At 41.7% G+C, this 16,258-nt stretch overlaps 1 protein-coding gene across 1 annotated transcript in view; it reads left to right on the plus strand.

Moving 5' to 3' along the window:
- Positions 1-16,258, plus strand: part of MYH15 (myosin heavy chain 15) — a gene marked incomplete at both ends in the record, with an annotated part of 184,460 nt that overhangs the window by 155,742 nt on the left and 12,460 nt on the right. Inside the window, 6 exon segments of the mRNA XM_082624363.1 lie at positions 1,862-1,991; positions 4,394-4,416; positions 4,419-4,473; positions 4,476-4,558; positions 6,337-6,372; positions 6,376-6,441. Of these exon segments, the coding sequence (XP_082480489.1) occupies positions 1,862-1,991; positions 4,394-4,416; positions 4,419-4,473; positions 4,476-4,558; positions 6,337-6,372; positions 6,376-6,441 (393 nt within the window).

Genomic DNA, 16,258 nt, shown 5'->3' on the forward strand with positions numbered 1-16,258 from the left:
AATTCCCAACAGGCTAACTTACTTCAATATTTTCTTTATCTCTCAAGAAAACTTAACTAAATACAATGAGTGGGAATCTTATAAAGTAGAATATTGAATTTTTAAGAAGTAAATCATTCACTATCTGTAGTACTTAATATCTATTGGTAACAAATTATTTGCCATGCATGTTATAACTGATGATATACCAGTGGGTCCCAATATGATGAAAAACCACTAGCCTAGAGAGAGATAAGGACATCAACCAGAGCAAAGGCAGACATAGAGAGGAGGAGATAGATTTTTAAAAAAAGAAAGAAAATTAGGTAATAGACCTGATCTCCAGAGCAGAGTTTCTGAAACTTTATGCATATAAAAGAAACTAACACAAAAATGCACATTCTCAGGCCTCACCCCAGACCCACTGAATCAGAATCTCTGCAGTAGGAGGAATCAAGTGAGTTTTCAGGTGATGCTGCCAGTGCAGAAACTACCCTTGAGCAGCTCTGGTCTGGGTGACGTGTGGCTCACAAAGGACTTCTCCCCCACCTTAGCCATTGGTGGCCCCCTTGCAGTTACTGGAACACCGTCAACCTTCTGATTGACATACAGTGAGTATTTTCTAGAATCTTCTGCATCCCCAGATTTCTAGCCTAGAACAAACATATGAGGCCAAACTTATCCTTGTCTAATTACATGTGTCCTTTTTCAAACCTGAGCTGTGACAATCTAGATTGCTCTTCTGCACAGTACTCCCTCACCCCCTGCTTCCCGAACGGAACCAATCATTCAGCTTGAAAAGATTTTAACCATCAACTCCCTAGCAGATTTTAAATGATTCTATGTATAAACGAGTCACCATTTATATTGCACCTTTCTTTACTAAGAAAGAATTTCTGTGGAGTTATGTGCAGTGAGCATCCCAGCATACTCCAGGAAATACCCTCATCCCTCCAGGCCACATCCATGGCAGTGGGAGGCCTGAGGCACACAGAGCCTGGCTCTCCATAAGGACAGAGGAAGCAACCTTGATGAAGATGCTTCACGCCATCAAGGAAGTAGGGTAGAACCTATGAGGCTGGAATATCTTTCTTCCTATTTCCAAAGGCTTAATCTTGCCACTGAGAGAGGCACTAGCTAGAGGAAAAGTGAATGAACAGAAGAGAAATTAAAAATAGGAAGGCTATGCCTTTTAAATCCATTCTCTATGCTAAGATTTCACACCCTCAGAAAAACTGTGCTACAAACACAGACCAAAAAGGAGTTTCAGCCTGTAATGTCACAACCCAGGAAGGAAAGAATTAGAGCAGCAGCAGCCAAAGAACACAAAGAATCCTCCAGTGTAATGGAGGTTTCTCAGGCCTGGAGGATGAGGCTCATCTAAATTGCTTTTCCCACCCCCTCCCTGCAAAATTAATAGAAGCAGAGGTAGATAATGAGGAAGATTTTCTTCCCCTGGAGCAGCATGCAGGAAACCGATTTTTATTCCCCAAACCCCTGCTTTCCACATGTCTGCTTTTGACCCTGACTTCTACTCTGGGACACTTGCTTCTTCCCCATCAAAGAGCAAAAGGCAGAGAAACATATTCCTCAACCAGCTGAAAACCAAACACATGTTTGGGGCTTGTAGGTTGTCTGGGTCCATTTCTCCTTTCTGACTCAGGCTGTCATCTCTCCAGTACTAAACCTCTAATGGATGAAATCCCTTGCATTCAAGTCTAACGTGGTCTCCTGGGCCTGGAAGTATTGCTTCATGAGTACGGCCAAGGAGAGGAAAACACGCTCCTGGCCAGAGCCCCTCCCATTTCATGTCCTGAACAGACCAGCTTGCGTCTGCACCACTGATCTGAACTTGCCTGATGAGGATGCTGCTTTTCCTTAGAACACGAGTCTCCTCAGCCAGAAGAAGAAACTGGAGGTTGATGTTGCCAGGATGCAGAAGGAAGCTGAAGAGGCGATGCAAGGGTGTCAAAGTGCAGAAGAGAAGGCCAAGAAGGCAGCCACCCACCGAGGTGGGTCCATCGACTGCCTGCTTACTCCTGTCTTTCAGAGTTGATGGGAGCAGTAGCCAAGGGGCAGGGGCAAAGCTGCAGACAAATAGGATTCCATTGATTCTCTATATAGCTAGGGGGAGGTTAGCTGACCCCTCTGCCTCTGTCCCCATGTTGAAAAATTAGGCCAACTGGCTCCTCCCTTCCACCCTGTCCACACAATGAAAAGGAGCAACTGAATTGCCATAGGCAAAATCGTATGAAACCAAGAGATTTTTTAAAAAGTTAATCTACTTTCCACTTGCGAATCAATATATCTAGTGTCTAGAAACAATTCCTCTTGTGTTTCCTTACCCATAGCTATTTTTCCTAGGGTCTGTAATAGCTTTATGATGATCTGCAAAGAATGCTTATTTCAATTATTTTTTAAAATTTTTATTTATTTATTTATTTATTTATGGCTGCGTTGAGTCTTCATTGCTGTGCACGGGCTTCTCATCGCAGTGGCTTCTCTTGTTGCAGAGCACGGGTTCTAGGCATGCGAGCTTCAGTAGTTGTGGCTCACAGGCTGCAGAGCGCAGGCTCAGTTGTTGTGGCACATGGGCTTAGTTGCTCCACAGCATGTGGGATCTTCCCGGACCAGGGCTTGAACCCATGTCCCCTGCATTGGCAGGTGGATTCTTAACCACTGCGCCACCAGGGAAGTCCCTATTTCACTTATTTTTTTACAGCCCATACTGTTGCTTCAGTAACAGAGTCAGGTTGGTGAAGAAGGACTTCAGGATTGGTGTACCTTCGTTATCTGCAAGTTTAAAATTGTTGATAGTGGTGCTTTTCCTGAATGAGACTAAGCTCAGGGTTGGCTGCCAGCCTTGACTGTACCTTTGTGGGAACTGGAAAAATACACCCACTGGACCCCCACTGTGGGTAGATGCAGACTTCTCTCAAAAGGCATGGCAAGCAGAAGGCAATACTCAGCAAAAAAAAAAAAAAAAAAAAAAAATGTCATGGAGGAGGGAGGTGAGAAGTCTGTGTGTGAAGAACCCAGCCTTGCAAGTGCCAGTGCTTGCTGAGCAGAGCTTGGGCTTGATTTCAGCCTCCACCCACTCCATCCCCATCAGGTGGTTCTGTATAGTCCATCAGACACACACATGCAGCAGCCCTGACCTTGCCCTGTGAATGAAAACTGATCCTCTTGCTAAAATGTATATGGGAATCGAGGAGACAAGAATATTCAATTAGATTTTACATTAGTCATTTTAAAATTCAAAAGGAGGGAAAAGCTTACTGAGTTATTTAGCATTTGGGGAGCTAAACAAAACTTTTGCACCAAATCCTAGTTACCATATCACTGTAGACTCCAGAAGAATGGGGAAGCATGCCTAGCACTCAGCCGTTTTGTATCAAAGCAGACACTTTCTGATGGAAAAGAGGTGTGTGAAAGCTTAAAAGCGTTTGGCCAAGGAAAAAATAATATGCTTAATATTCATGAAAATCCACATAGATAGAAAGGAATAAAAAGAGCTTTTACTCCTGCTTGGTAGGTATATGCAGTCACACGTTAGGAAGACTATCTGCATAACCTCACCTTTATAAGACTTCCTTGAGTGTTGAAAAACGAACTCACTACCTCTTTCCTCGCTTTAATTCTCCAGTAGTTCAGCTGTGAGTTCCAACCCCACATAGCGGAACCCAGTTACCTCCGTCATTCATTCTTTGCCCCCACCATCTACACAGACGTCTCACACTTAAATTATACAGATGGTTGGTAACCTGATAGACAGAGAAACTTTGTCTGGGAGGGCAGTGTTCTTACATTAAAGGCACTGAGAGAGTCATGAAACAGTTCTTAATAATTGTAGCAAGACACCAAGCCTTTAGTATACATAGCCAAAGCCAAGAGTGGGCTTCACAAGAATTAACCCTCCTCGTGCCAGCTTACTGGCACCGAGAGCCTCAGTTGCTACCAAATTCCTGGAGCCTAAATTTGTTTGCAGTTGCGAGTCACAGGATTATAGAAGTGAGACGTGAGAAAGGTTCTCACAGGCACTCCACACGTTTCCTGGTGCGTGATGTTACAGGACGTGTCCTGGTGCTTTGCTCAGTTAAAAGCTGTGCCTTCAGTTGGTCATCTTTCTTTCAGTACAGGTGTTGTATAATAATATTCACATGGTGTTTCATCTCTGGTCTGTTTCCACCACCCCTCACCCTAATCTCCAGTAGCTGCTGCTGCTATCGTGATTGCCTTATGGTTAACAAACTCGAGGGCCACAGAGGTTAGGGAGAGCATGGTGGGAAGAGATTAAGTACACAAAGGCAAGGCATGGCACCTAGTCACATCAGGAACAGAAGACTGTGGGTAGAAATGTTAAGCTTGATTGGCTGCTGGACTGTCTCAGTCCCTTTCCTTCTTTTCTAGGTAGCAAACATGTCAGAAGAACTGAAGCCAAGGGGCAAGATACCAATGCCCACTTGGAGAGGATGAGAAAGAACATGGAGCAGACAGAGACTTACAGGAGAGGCTGGATGATGCTGAGCAGACTGCCATGATAGGGAATAGAAAGCAAAGCCAGAAACTCGAATCCAGGGTAGGAGTTTGCCTGCATAATCATGGGGTCTTGACACCTCCCACTTCGAAGCCTTATTGTCCCATAATATCACACCAGATAGTCCCTACCTCCTGCCTCACTTTTGCTTGTAACATGTTCAGATCTTTGACAGTGTCAGAGCTCAGTATATTCTTTCATTCTTCTTGACTTTGGGCCACTAAATAGGACTTTTCTTGGACTGGGTGCAATCCACCATCCTGCTAAGTGACAGTGAGGTTCCACCCACTCACCTGCCCCAGCTCTAGGGCCCCCCACAGCCAGGGAGACCAACTGTTTCCAAACACACCCTCACAGTCTTGCTTCTGTGCCTTTGCTCCTGTTATTTCCTCTGTGGAGAATGCCCGTTTCCTAACATCCAGAGAAAGGGGAGGGAAATAACTAAATCAAGGATCAAAAAAGACTTAGTGAAAATATAGTAAGGCCTGACAGAAATGATGTAGTACCTGCCTCCAGGGAGCTCAAAAATAAATAGGAAGACCTAGCTTGAAAATAGGATTTTTAAAATTATTGAATCAATTTCAGTGACACCGTATAGGTCATGTGACAAATGCTATAAGGATGGAAAGAATATTAGACTGGGATTTCATGGTTCAGAAGGGCCCCAGAAAAATAACGTATTGCCTTTGCACATGTATGGTATATCCGTATAACGGAATACCAGTGCACATTTACGGTACATCCATATCATCACACTGATTAGAAAGGAGTGAGGAAGAGCTCTGTAATGTCCCGGAGATCATGGCTAGTGGTATAATGATGAAAAAAGGTACAGGCGATGTTGAGAGTATACAAACTTCTGTGCAAGAAAGAGGGGAAATATGAAGACATGCACACGTGCTTGTATTTTCAAAAAGAATTGGTGACAGAATAAAACAAGGACTAATAAAAACAGTTACTCATAGGAGGAGAACACAGAGATAAAAGCTAGACCTTCTGAATGCAACTTGCGTAGTTGGTGTGATTGCAAAATCATATGAAACACACCCTCCCCCTTCAACCCCCTACCCCGTGTGCTGCTTTATGTCTCTCCATACCACTTATCACCATCTAACATAGTCTCTATTTTACTTTGTTTCGTTTGTGTGTTTCCCTTCCTTAGAATGGATGCTTATAGAGGGGAGAGATTTTTGTCTGTTTTGTTCCCTGCTGTATCCCTGGCCCTGGTGTCTGGTGCATAGTAGGCAACAAATATTTGTTGACTGAATATTATGTTAACCTTGGTTGTATAACTCTGTAAGGCTGCAGGCCAGCTGTTCATCTGCACTACAGCTCTCCCACAAAGCAGGGCTATGGGGCTGTGGGTGACATATGTGTGACAAAAACTCAGAGTCTGATTTCTTTAGAGCGTCAGAGCTTAACATGGAGAAAGAAGCTTAAGATGAGGCAGTATATTGGCTGAATCCTTCAAGAGTGCTATATATAGCTTATTCTCTCTATATACTTACGTACATTCGTAATACATACGTGTGTGTAATTTTGTAATCCAAGAGGGGAAGTTTATCACCTCTGCATGGATTAGCCTTTCACATCCTTGAGTCTAAACAGCCCTTTTATGAGCTCACATCATTCAGCCAGCTCACTTTTGGTAAGGCGGTTTTCCCAGAGAGTTTGCCCTGTTTCACCACGGCCAGAATGAGAGTGCACCCGTCTTCCCTGATGGTGTCACTATTTCAAATGATCCTGCCGACAGGCAAATGCAATGCCCGCCTGGCTTGCTGGCTGCCCGCCTGTCATCTGAGACCGTGGTTTGCTTGCAGGTCCGTGAACTGGATGGTGAACTGGAAAGCGAAGTCTGACGCATCGCGGAGGCCCAGAGGGGAGCCCGCAGGTTTGGACGATGCATCAAAGAGCTGACCCACCAGGTACTCCAGAAAGCCACTCCCTGTTCGCCTGGCTGCGCTCTACCCTGGGCAGATGTGCTCCTTCAAGTCTGAAACGACCCCCTAGGTCTCCTGTAGTTCTCTCTCCATCTTTGCTCTCCTTCAGCAGGAGACATCAACCTTCCCTTCCAGGGCTCCTGTGCTATTATTGGTTTGGGATAGTCCCTTTTCAGAGCTCTCAGGAAGCAAAATGTGAGCAGCAAGTTGCAATTAGAAGTGAAAAGCTATTTATACTGTCCTTGTTTTTTCGCACATAATGCCTGCAGCACTTTCAGAAAGACGTCTTCCTGTGAGAGGCTGAGTGAGAACAATGTGTAAATGAAGTGACTGGCAGAGACGGGGAAGGGGGGGGCGACTCAGCCATCAGGTTGCATGGGACGCTAGCTAAATTGGAGCAGGTGACATTTCCACTCTTGTTTTCTGGCCTCATGAACACTCCAGGCCACCGAGGACTCTGGTGCTGGTGCCAGGTGGAAACACAGCAAATGCTGAGAGGCCCCTGCAGCTTTCTGAATGTTTCCCTGTGGACTAGCCTTGGTCTAAGCAAATAACTGAAAAGAAGTGGGCAGACTTCTTACCAGTAACTAATGTATTGCCAAAATAGCAACGTACTCCTTCACTTGTGTTTTCATTTTCTAGCCTTTCTTCCCTTTTCTTCAAATGGAGAAGACCAGAGATTCCATGGTAGCAGAGGCACAGTCTTGCTCACCACTCTGGGCCCAGCACCTTCCTAGCACAGAGTAAGTGCACGTGTTTCAGTTGTTAAACACAGATGCCAAAGGTCACTTTCTAGCCCTCTCCGCTGCACAGTACAGCTTGTTCCAATGAAAAGGCAAACTCATCCTAGGTGCCCGCTTTACAGCAACGTGGACAGCACTCACGCAAGATCTGCTGGTCCCTGAGGTTGAGTTGGTGTCAAAGGCATCAATGTCTTCCTTCCTTGCAGTAGGAAGGATAGTGTTGATAAGAAGGCAGAACGCTTCAGAAGCATCATCTTGGGCTAATTAAGATGAGATGAAGTGAGCTATTTGCACGGCTCTTCTTTGCTGAATAAGTGGTTCTTTTCTAAGGCGAGTCAGTCTGACACTGGGGAATGCGCCCATGGAATGTGTGGCTGAGGAAGTAAACACCTGGGGAACGTGAAAGGTGTGCTATTCTACTCCTGTTTTGAGCAAGGATAAGAAGACATGAGGAAGCAAAATGCTGCTTGTTAATGATGTCTGGCTCTTTCTTTCTATTTTCCTATGGATTATTCTTACAGTTTTCTTCTGTAAACAGCTTCATCATACAACAATACACCAAAGCTATACTTTCTTTGGTTTCTGTTGTCCCAAGGAATACAGTCTTATTCTATTGTATTTTTATCTTTGTTTCTTGGTAGCAGTAATCTTAGTGTTTCCCTTGTACTAGTATGGTGGTGTATTTCTTAATTTCTTCCAAGTGTCTGCCCAATGTTTAGAGTATATCTATTCAATTATGCAGTGATTTTCTGCCATCAAGTCAGATAATACCTATTGAGTACCTTTTTTTTTTTTTTTTTTTTTTTTTGCGGTACGCGGGCCTCTCACTGTTGTGGCCTCTCCCGTTGCGGAGCACAGGCTCCGGACGCGCAGGCTCAGCGGCCATGGCTCACGGGCCCAGCCGCTCTGCGGCATGTGGGATCCTCCCGGACCGGGGCACGAACCCGTGTCCCCTGCATCGGCAGGCGGACTCTCAACCACTGCGCCACCAGGGAGGCCCCTTGAGTACCTGTTTATGCAAGATAACAGGCTAGACCCTGTCAGTTTAAAGAGACATTACAGAGCTCTACATGTTCTTTGATATCAATGCCTGGTTTTGAAATGTTCAAGGTAGATGTAGAGTCAACTCGATCTGTTCTCCTTTAACATCAAAATAACCATCAGGACTATGAGGCGGGGTGTTTTGTGATAGTACATTGTAGATGCCATTATGAAATGTCATTTTGAAAGGGCCATAAATATGGTTTTCCTTTCCTAGGAAAAATCCTCCAGGAAGATCATACTGTATTGGAAGAGGGAATCAAGTGTCACCCCATCCACAATAGTTCTATGGCCAGTCCCCACTGAGCATTTATCTTCCCCAGTATGTCCCTCTAGCATCTGGAAATTCATCCTATCTTCCTCTCTCCAGTGTCTAAAAAGGTATGCTCTAAAGCAGGACATAGGATTAGGAACCTGTGCTCGTTATAGAAGGTAAAGACAGTTTTCCTCCCCTCCTCCCACCTCTCCATCCACCTGCTCCGTGTTACCTTTGTCTGCTTCCTATATTCAGGGATCTGTATGTAGATGTTATTTAATCCTTACCAATCTAAATATGGATATAGTATCTTCATTTCTAGGGATAAGAAAACAACATTTAGTCTTGGGTGTGTTCTCCAGGAAACAGATGCCAGGGTGGAGTTAAAGTACAAGAGATTTATTGAAGGTAACACCTGGGAAAGATAAAGGGGAGAGCAAGCAGGCTGAGGCAGAGGAAGCTTTCAGAGCACCTTGCGAGTCTGACACCTGTGAAAGGAAAGGGTGAAGGAAGGAGGATGGGCTAGAAGGAGCCTCCGGTTGCAGTGCACCTCTGGGCAAGTCTCCGGCACATAGATTGCTGTAAGAAGTCCCATGCTGGGCAAAAATGCCGGATCCTGATAACTTGGCTGTGCCCCACTATCAGCTGGGGGCTGCTTGGGGAGTGTGTGGTCTCAGTATAAGTGCTACAGCAGATCCCAAAGGCACTGCAGTTGGAGGGTTTCAGGTCCCTGCACTCCTCACAGCTGAATGGCAGGTTGTTTTCTTGAAGGGAAATCTGAGCCCTGCACAACTATGGCAACCACAGTTACTTAATGCCTTGGTGGGAGCTGAGATGTGAACCTAAACCTAACAAAGGCTTTGCCTCCCCACGTGGGGGGAACATCAATATCAGCAGCCACCTCGCCTTTTTCAGTTTTCTTCTGTGTGGCCTCCTTTACCATATACTAAATTTACTCACCTGAGTAAATTGGTTTTAAGCAGTTAAACCTCTGTTGGGTTTGGAATTCCCTATGACCACATAATTCTGTGAGTCTTCAAGTTTCTTAAACCTGAGAGGTAGAGAGCTAGGCAGATTAAAACAAAGAGGGATTTTATCTAGAAAGTAGATATCTCATTTCCCCAATCCGGTTATTTCTTATATATTGGCCCCTGCCTTAGGAAGTTTAAAATTAGTAATTAATTATCTACTGTCAGATTGTACTTTAAGGTGGGAGTGGGGGAGGAGTGCTCTAGGCAACATGAAGAGTTGGTTAAACCAAACTCTCCTTCCTCCCTCCCTTCCTTCATATATATATATATATATAAAACAGATAACATTGTATCACTTCGGAGTATACAACTTAATGATTTGATATATGTTTACATTGCAATATGATTATTACAACAAGTTTAGTTAATACCCATCACCCCACATAGTTGCAATTTTTTTTCTTGTGATGAGAACTCTTAAGATCTATTCTCTTAGCAACTTTCAAATATACAATATAGCATTGTTAACTATCGTCACCATGCTCTATATTATATTCCCAGGACTTATTCATCCTATAACTAGAAGTTTGTACCTTTTGACCACAATCACCCATTTCCCCCACCCCCCAATCACCCGCTCTGGCAGCCCCTAATCTGTTCTCATATTTATGTGAGTTCAGTTTCTTAGACTCCACATATAGATGAGATAATATAGTCTTTCTCTGACTGATTTATTTCACCTATTATAATGCCCTCAATCCATGTTGTCACAAATGACAGGGTTTCCGTCTTTTTTATGGCTGAGTAATATTCCAGTGTGTGTGTGTGTGTGTGTGTGTGTGTGTGTGTACGTACACACACCACATCTTCTTTTTCTGTTCATCTGTTGATGGATACTTAGATTGCTTCCATATTTTGGCTACTGTAAATACTGTAAATACATGAACATGGGGGTGAAGATATCTTTTTGAGATAGTGATTTCATTTCCTGCAGATAAATACCTATAAGAGGAATTGCTGGATCATATGGTAGTTCTATTTTTACTTCTTTTGAGGAAACTCAATACTACTTTTCATAGTGGCTACACCAATTTGCATTCCTACCAAAAGTGTACAAGGACTCCTTTTCTTCACATTCTCACCAACACTTGTTATTTCTTATTTTTTTGATGACAGCCATTCTAACTAGTGTGAGATGATATCTCATTGTGGTCTTCATTTGCATTTCCCTGATGATTAGTGATGTTGAGTACCTTTTGATGAACCTGTTGGCCATTTGTATGTTTTCTTTGGGAAATTGTCTACTCAGATCATCTATCCATTTTTTTTTTACATCTTCATTGGAGTATAATTGCTTTACAATGGTGTGTTAGTTTCTGCTTTTTAACAAAGTGAATCAGTTATACATATACATATGTTCCCATATCACTTCTCTCTTGAGTCTCCCTCCCACCCTCCCTATCCCACCCCTCTGGGTGGTCACAAAGCACCGAGCTGATGTCCCTGTGCTATGCAGCTGCTTCCCACTAGCTATCTATTTTATGTTTGGTAGTGTATATATGTCCATGCCACTCTCTCACTTTGTCACCGCTTACCCTGCCCCCTCCCCATATGCTCAAGTCCATTCTCTAGTAGGTCTGTGTCTTTATTCCTGTCTTACCCCTAGGTTCTTCATGACATTTATTATTTCTTAAATTCCATATATATGTGTTAGCAGGTGGTATTTGTCTTTCTCTTTCTGACTTACTTCACTCTGTATGACAGACTCTAGGTCCATCCAACTCATTACAAATAGCTCAGTTTCGTTTCTTTTTATAGCTGAGTAATATTCCATTGTATATATGTACCACATCTTCTTTGTCCATTCATCTGTTGATGGACACTTAGGTTGTTTCCATTTCCTGGCTATTGTAAACAGAGCTGCAATGAACATTTTGGTACATGACTCTTTTTGAATTATGGTTTTCTCAGGGTACATGCCCAGTAGTGGGATTGCTGGGTCCTATGGTAGTTCTATTTTTCATTTTTTAAGGAACCTCCATACTGCTCTCCATACTGGCTGTATCAATTTACATTCTCACCAACAGTGCAAGAGGGTTCCCTTTTCTCCACACCCTCTCCAGCATTTATTGTTTGTAGATTTTTTGATGATGGCCATTCTGACTGGTGTGAGGTGATATCTCATTGTAGTTTTGATTTGCATTTCTCTAATGATTAATGATGTTGAGCATTCTTTCATGTATTTGTTGGCAGTCTGTATATCTTCTTTGGAGAAATGTCTATTTAGGTCTTCTGCCCATTTTTGGATTGGGTTGATTGTTTTTTTGTTATTGAGCTGCATGAGCTGCTTGTAAATTTTGGAGATTAATCCTTTATCAGTTGCTTCATTTGCAAATATTTGCTTCCATTCTGAGGGTTGTCTTTAGGTCTTGTTTATGGTTTCCTTTGCTGTGCAAAAGCTTTACAGTTCCATTAGGTCCCATTTGTTTATTTTTGTTTTTATTTCCATTTCTTTAGGAGGAGGGTCAAAAAGGATCTTGCTATGATTTATGTCATAGAGTGTTCTGCCTATGTTTTCCTCTAAGAGTTTGATATTTTCTGGCCTTACATTTAGATCTTTAATCCATTTTGATCTTATGTTTGTGTATGGTGTTAGGGAGTGATCTAATCTCATACTTTTACATGTCCCTGTCCAGTTTTCCCAGCACCACTTATTGAAGAGACTGTCCTTTCTCCACTGTACATTCCTGCCTCCTTTATCAAAGATAAGGTGACCATATGTGCGTGTGTTTATCTCTGGGCTTTCTATCCTGTTCCATTGATCTATCTTTCTGTTTTTGCACCAGTACCATACTGTCTTGATTACTGTAGGTTTTTACTATAGTCTGAAGTCAGGGAGCCTGATTCCTCCAGCTCCGTTTTTCATTCTCAAGATTGCTTTGGCTATTCGGGTTCTTTTGTGTTTCCATAAAATTGTGAAATTTTTTGTTCTAGTTCTGTGAAAAATGCCAGTGGTAGTTTGATAGGGATTGCTTTGGGTAGTAGAGTCATTTTCACAATGTTGATTCTTCCAACCCAAGAACATGGTATATCTCTCCATCTATTTATATCATCTCTAATTTCCTTCATCACTGTCTTATAATTTTCGGCATGGAGGTCTTTTTTCTCCTTAGGTAGGTTTATTCCTAGATATTTTATTCTTTTTGTTACAATGGTAAACGGGAGTGTTTTCTTGATTTCACTTTCAGATTTTTCATCATTAGCGTATAGGAATGCCAGAGATTTTCTGTGGATTAATTTTGTATCCCGCTACATTACCACATTCACTGATTAGCTCTAGTAGTTTTCTGTTAGCATCTTTAGGATTCTCTATGTATAGTATCATGTCATCTGCAAAAAGTGACAGCTTTACTTCTTCTTTTCTGATTGGGATTCCTTTTATTTCCTTTTCTTCTCTGATTGCTGTGGCTAAAACTTCCAAAACTATGTTGAATAAGAGTGGTGAGAGTGGGCATCCTTGTCTTGTTCCTGATCTTAGTGGAAATGCTTTCAATTTTTCACCATTGAGAATGATGTTGGCTGTGGGTTTGTCACATATGGCCTTTATTATGTTGAGGTAAGTTCCCTCTATGCCTACTTTCTGGAGGGTTTTTATCATAAATGGGTGTTGAATTTTGTCGAAAGCTTTCTCTGCATCTATTGAGATGACCATATGGTTTTTCTCCTTCAATTTGTTAATATGGTGTATCACGTTGATTCATTTGCATATATTGAAGAATCCTTGCATTCTTGGAATAAACCCCACTTGATCATGGTGTATGATCATTTTAATGTGCTGTTGGATTCTGTTTGCTAGTATTTTGTTGAGGATTTTTGCATCTATGTTCATCAGTGATATTGGCCTGTAGTTTTCTTTCTTTGTGACATCCTTGTCTGGTTTTGGTATCAGGGTGAAGGTGGCCTCGTAGAATGAGTTTGGGAGTGTTCCTCCCTCTGCTATATTTTGGAAGAGTTTGAGAAGGATAGGTGTTAGGTCTTCTCTAAATGTTTGATAGAATTTGCCTGTGAAGCCATCTGGTCCTGGGCTTTTGTTTGTTGGAAGATTTTTAATCACAGTTTCAATTTCAGTGCTTGTGATTGGTCTGTTCATATTTTCTATTTCTTCCTGATTCAGTCTCGGCAGGTTGTGCATTTCTAAGAATTTGTCCATTTCTTCCAGGTTGTCCATTTTATTGGCATAGAGTTGCTTGTAGTAATCTCTCATGATCTTTTGTATTTCTGTAGTGTCAGTTGTTACTTCTCCTTTTTCATTTCTAATTCTATTGATTTGAGTCTTCCCCCTTTTTTCTTGATGAGTCTGGCTAGTGGTTTATCAATTTTGTTTATCTTCTCAAAGAACCAGCTTTTAGTTTTATTGATCTCTGCTGTCGTTTCCTTCATTTCTTTTTCATTTATTTCTGATCTGATCTTTATGATTTCTTCCCTTCTGGTAACTTTGGGAGTTTTTTGTTCTTCTTTCTCTAATTGCTTTAGGTGCAAGGTTAGGTTGTTTATTCGAGATGTTTCCTGTTTCTTAAGTTGGGATTGTATTGCTATAACCTTCCCTCTTAGAACTGCTTTTGCTGCATCCCATAGGTTTTGGGTCGTCGTGACTCCATTTTCATTTGTTTCTAGGTATTTTTTTATTTCCTCTTTGATTTCTTCAGTGATCACTTCGTTATTGAGTAGTGTATTGTTTAGCCTCCATGTGTTTGTATTTTTTACAGATCTTTTCCTGTAATTGATATCTAGTCTCATAGCATTGTGGTCGGAAAAGATACGTGATACAATTTCAATTTTCTTAAATTTACCAAGGCTTGATTTGTGACCCAAGATATGATCTATCCTGGAGAATGTTCCATGAGCACTTGAGAAAAATGTGTATTGTGTTGTTTTTGGATGGAATGTCCTATAAATATCAATTAAGTCCATCCTGTTTAACGTATCATTTAAAGCTTGTGTTTACTTATTTATTTTAATTTTGGATGATCTGTCTATTGGTGAAAGTGGGGTGTTAAAGTCCCATCCTATGAATGTTTTACTGTCGATTTCCCCTTTTATGGCTGTTAGTATGTGCCTTATGTATTGAGGTGCTCCTATGTTGGGTGCATAAATATTTACAATTGTTATATCTTCTTCTTGGATCAATCCCTTAATGATTATGTAATGTCCTTCTTTGTCTCTTCTAATAGTCTTTATTTTAAAGTCCATTTTGTCTGATATGAGAATTTCTACTCCAGCTTTCTTTTGGTTTACATTTGCATGGAATATCTTTTTCCATCCCCTCACTTTCAGTCTGTATATGTCTCTAGGTCTGAAGTGGGTCTCTTGTAGACAGCATATATATAGGTCTTGGTTTTGTATCCATTCATCCAGTCTGTGTCTTTTGGTGGGAGCACTTAATCCATTTACATTTAAGGTAATTATCGATATGTATGTTCCTATTCCCATTTTCTTAATTTTTCTGGGTTTGTTATTGTAGGTCTTTTCCTTCTCTTGTGTTTCTGCCTAGAGAAGATCCTTTAACATTTGTTGTTAAGCTGGTTTGGTGGTGCTGAACTCTCTCAGCTTTTGCTTGTCTGTAAATGTTTTAATTTCTCCATCAAATCTGAATGAGATCCTTGCTGGGTAGAGTAATCTTGGTTGTAGGTTTTTCTCCTTCATCACTTTAAATATGTCTTGCCAGTCCCTTCTGGCTTGCAGAGTTTCTGCTGAAAGATCAGCTGTTAACCTTATGGGGATTCCCTTGTGTGTTATTTGTTGTTTTTCCCTTGCTGCTTTTAATATGTTTTCTTTGTATTTAATTTTTGACAGTTTGATTAATATGTGTCTTGGCCTGTTTCCCCTTGGATTTATCCTGTATGGGACTCTCTGTGCCTCCTGGACTTGATTAACTATTTCCTTTCCCATATTAGGGAAGTTTTCAACTATAATCTCTTCAAATATTTTCTCAGTCCCTTTCTTTTTCTCTTCTTCTTCTGGAACCCCTATAATTCGAATGTTGGTGTGTTTAATGTTGTCCCAGAGGTCTCGGAGACTGTCCTCTGTTCTTTTCATTCTTTTTTCTTTATTCTTCTCTGCAGTAATTATTTCCACTATTTTATCTTCCGGGTCACTTATCCATTCTTCTGCCTCAGTTATTCTGCTATTGATCCCTTCTAGAGTATTTTTAATTTCATTTATTGTGTTTTTCATCATTGCTTGTTTCATCTTTAGTTCTTCTAGGTCCTTGTTAAATGTTTCTTGCATTTTCTCTATTCTATTTCCTAGATTTTGGATCATCTTTACTATCATTATTCTGAATTCTTTTTCAGGTAAACTGCCTATTTCCTCTTCATTTGTTAGGTCTGGTGGGTTTTTATCTTGCTCCTTCAACTGCTGTGTGTTTTTCTTTCTTCTCATTTTGCTTATCTTACTGTGTTTGGGGTCTCCTTTTTGCAGGCTGCAGGTTTGTAGTTCCCATTGTTTTTGGTGTCTGTCCCCAGTGGCTAAAGTTGGTTCAGTGGGTTGTGTAGGATTCCTGGTGGCAGGGACTAGTACCTGTGTTCTGGTGGATGAGGCTAGATATTGTCTTTCTGGTGGGCAGGTCCATGTCTGTTGGTGTGTTTTGAGGTGCCTGTGGCCTTATTATGTTTTTAAGCAGCCTCTCTGCTAATGGGTGGGGTTGTGTTCCTGTCTTGCTAGTTGCTTGGCATAGGGTGACCAGCACTGTTGTTTGCTGGTCGTTGACTGAAGCTGGGTACTGGTGTTGA

Source organism: Mesoplodon mirus (assembly GCF_964341445.2).
Source record: "Mesoplodon mirus genome assembly, chromosome: 6".
NCBI classification, from domain to species: Eukaryota; Metazoa; Chordata; class Mammalia; order Artiodactyla; family Ziphiidae; genus Mesoplodon; species Mesoplodon mirus.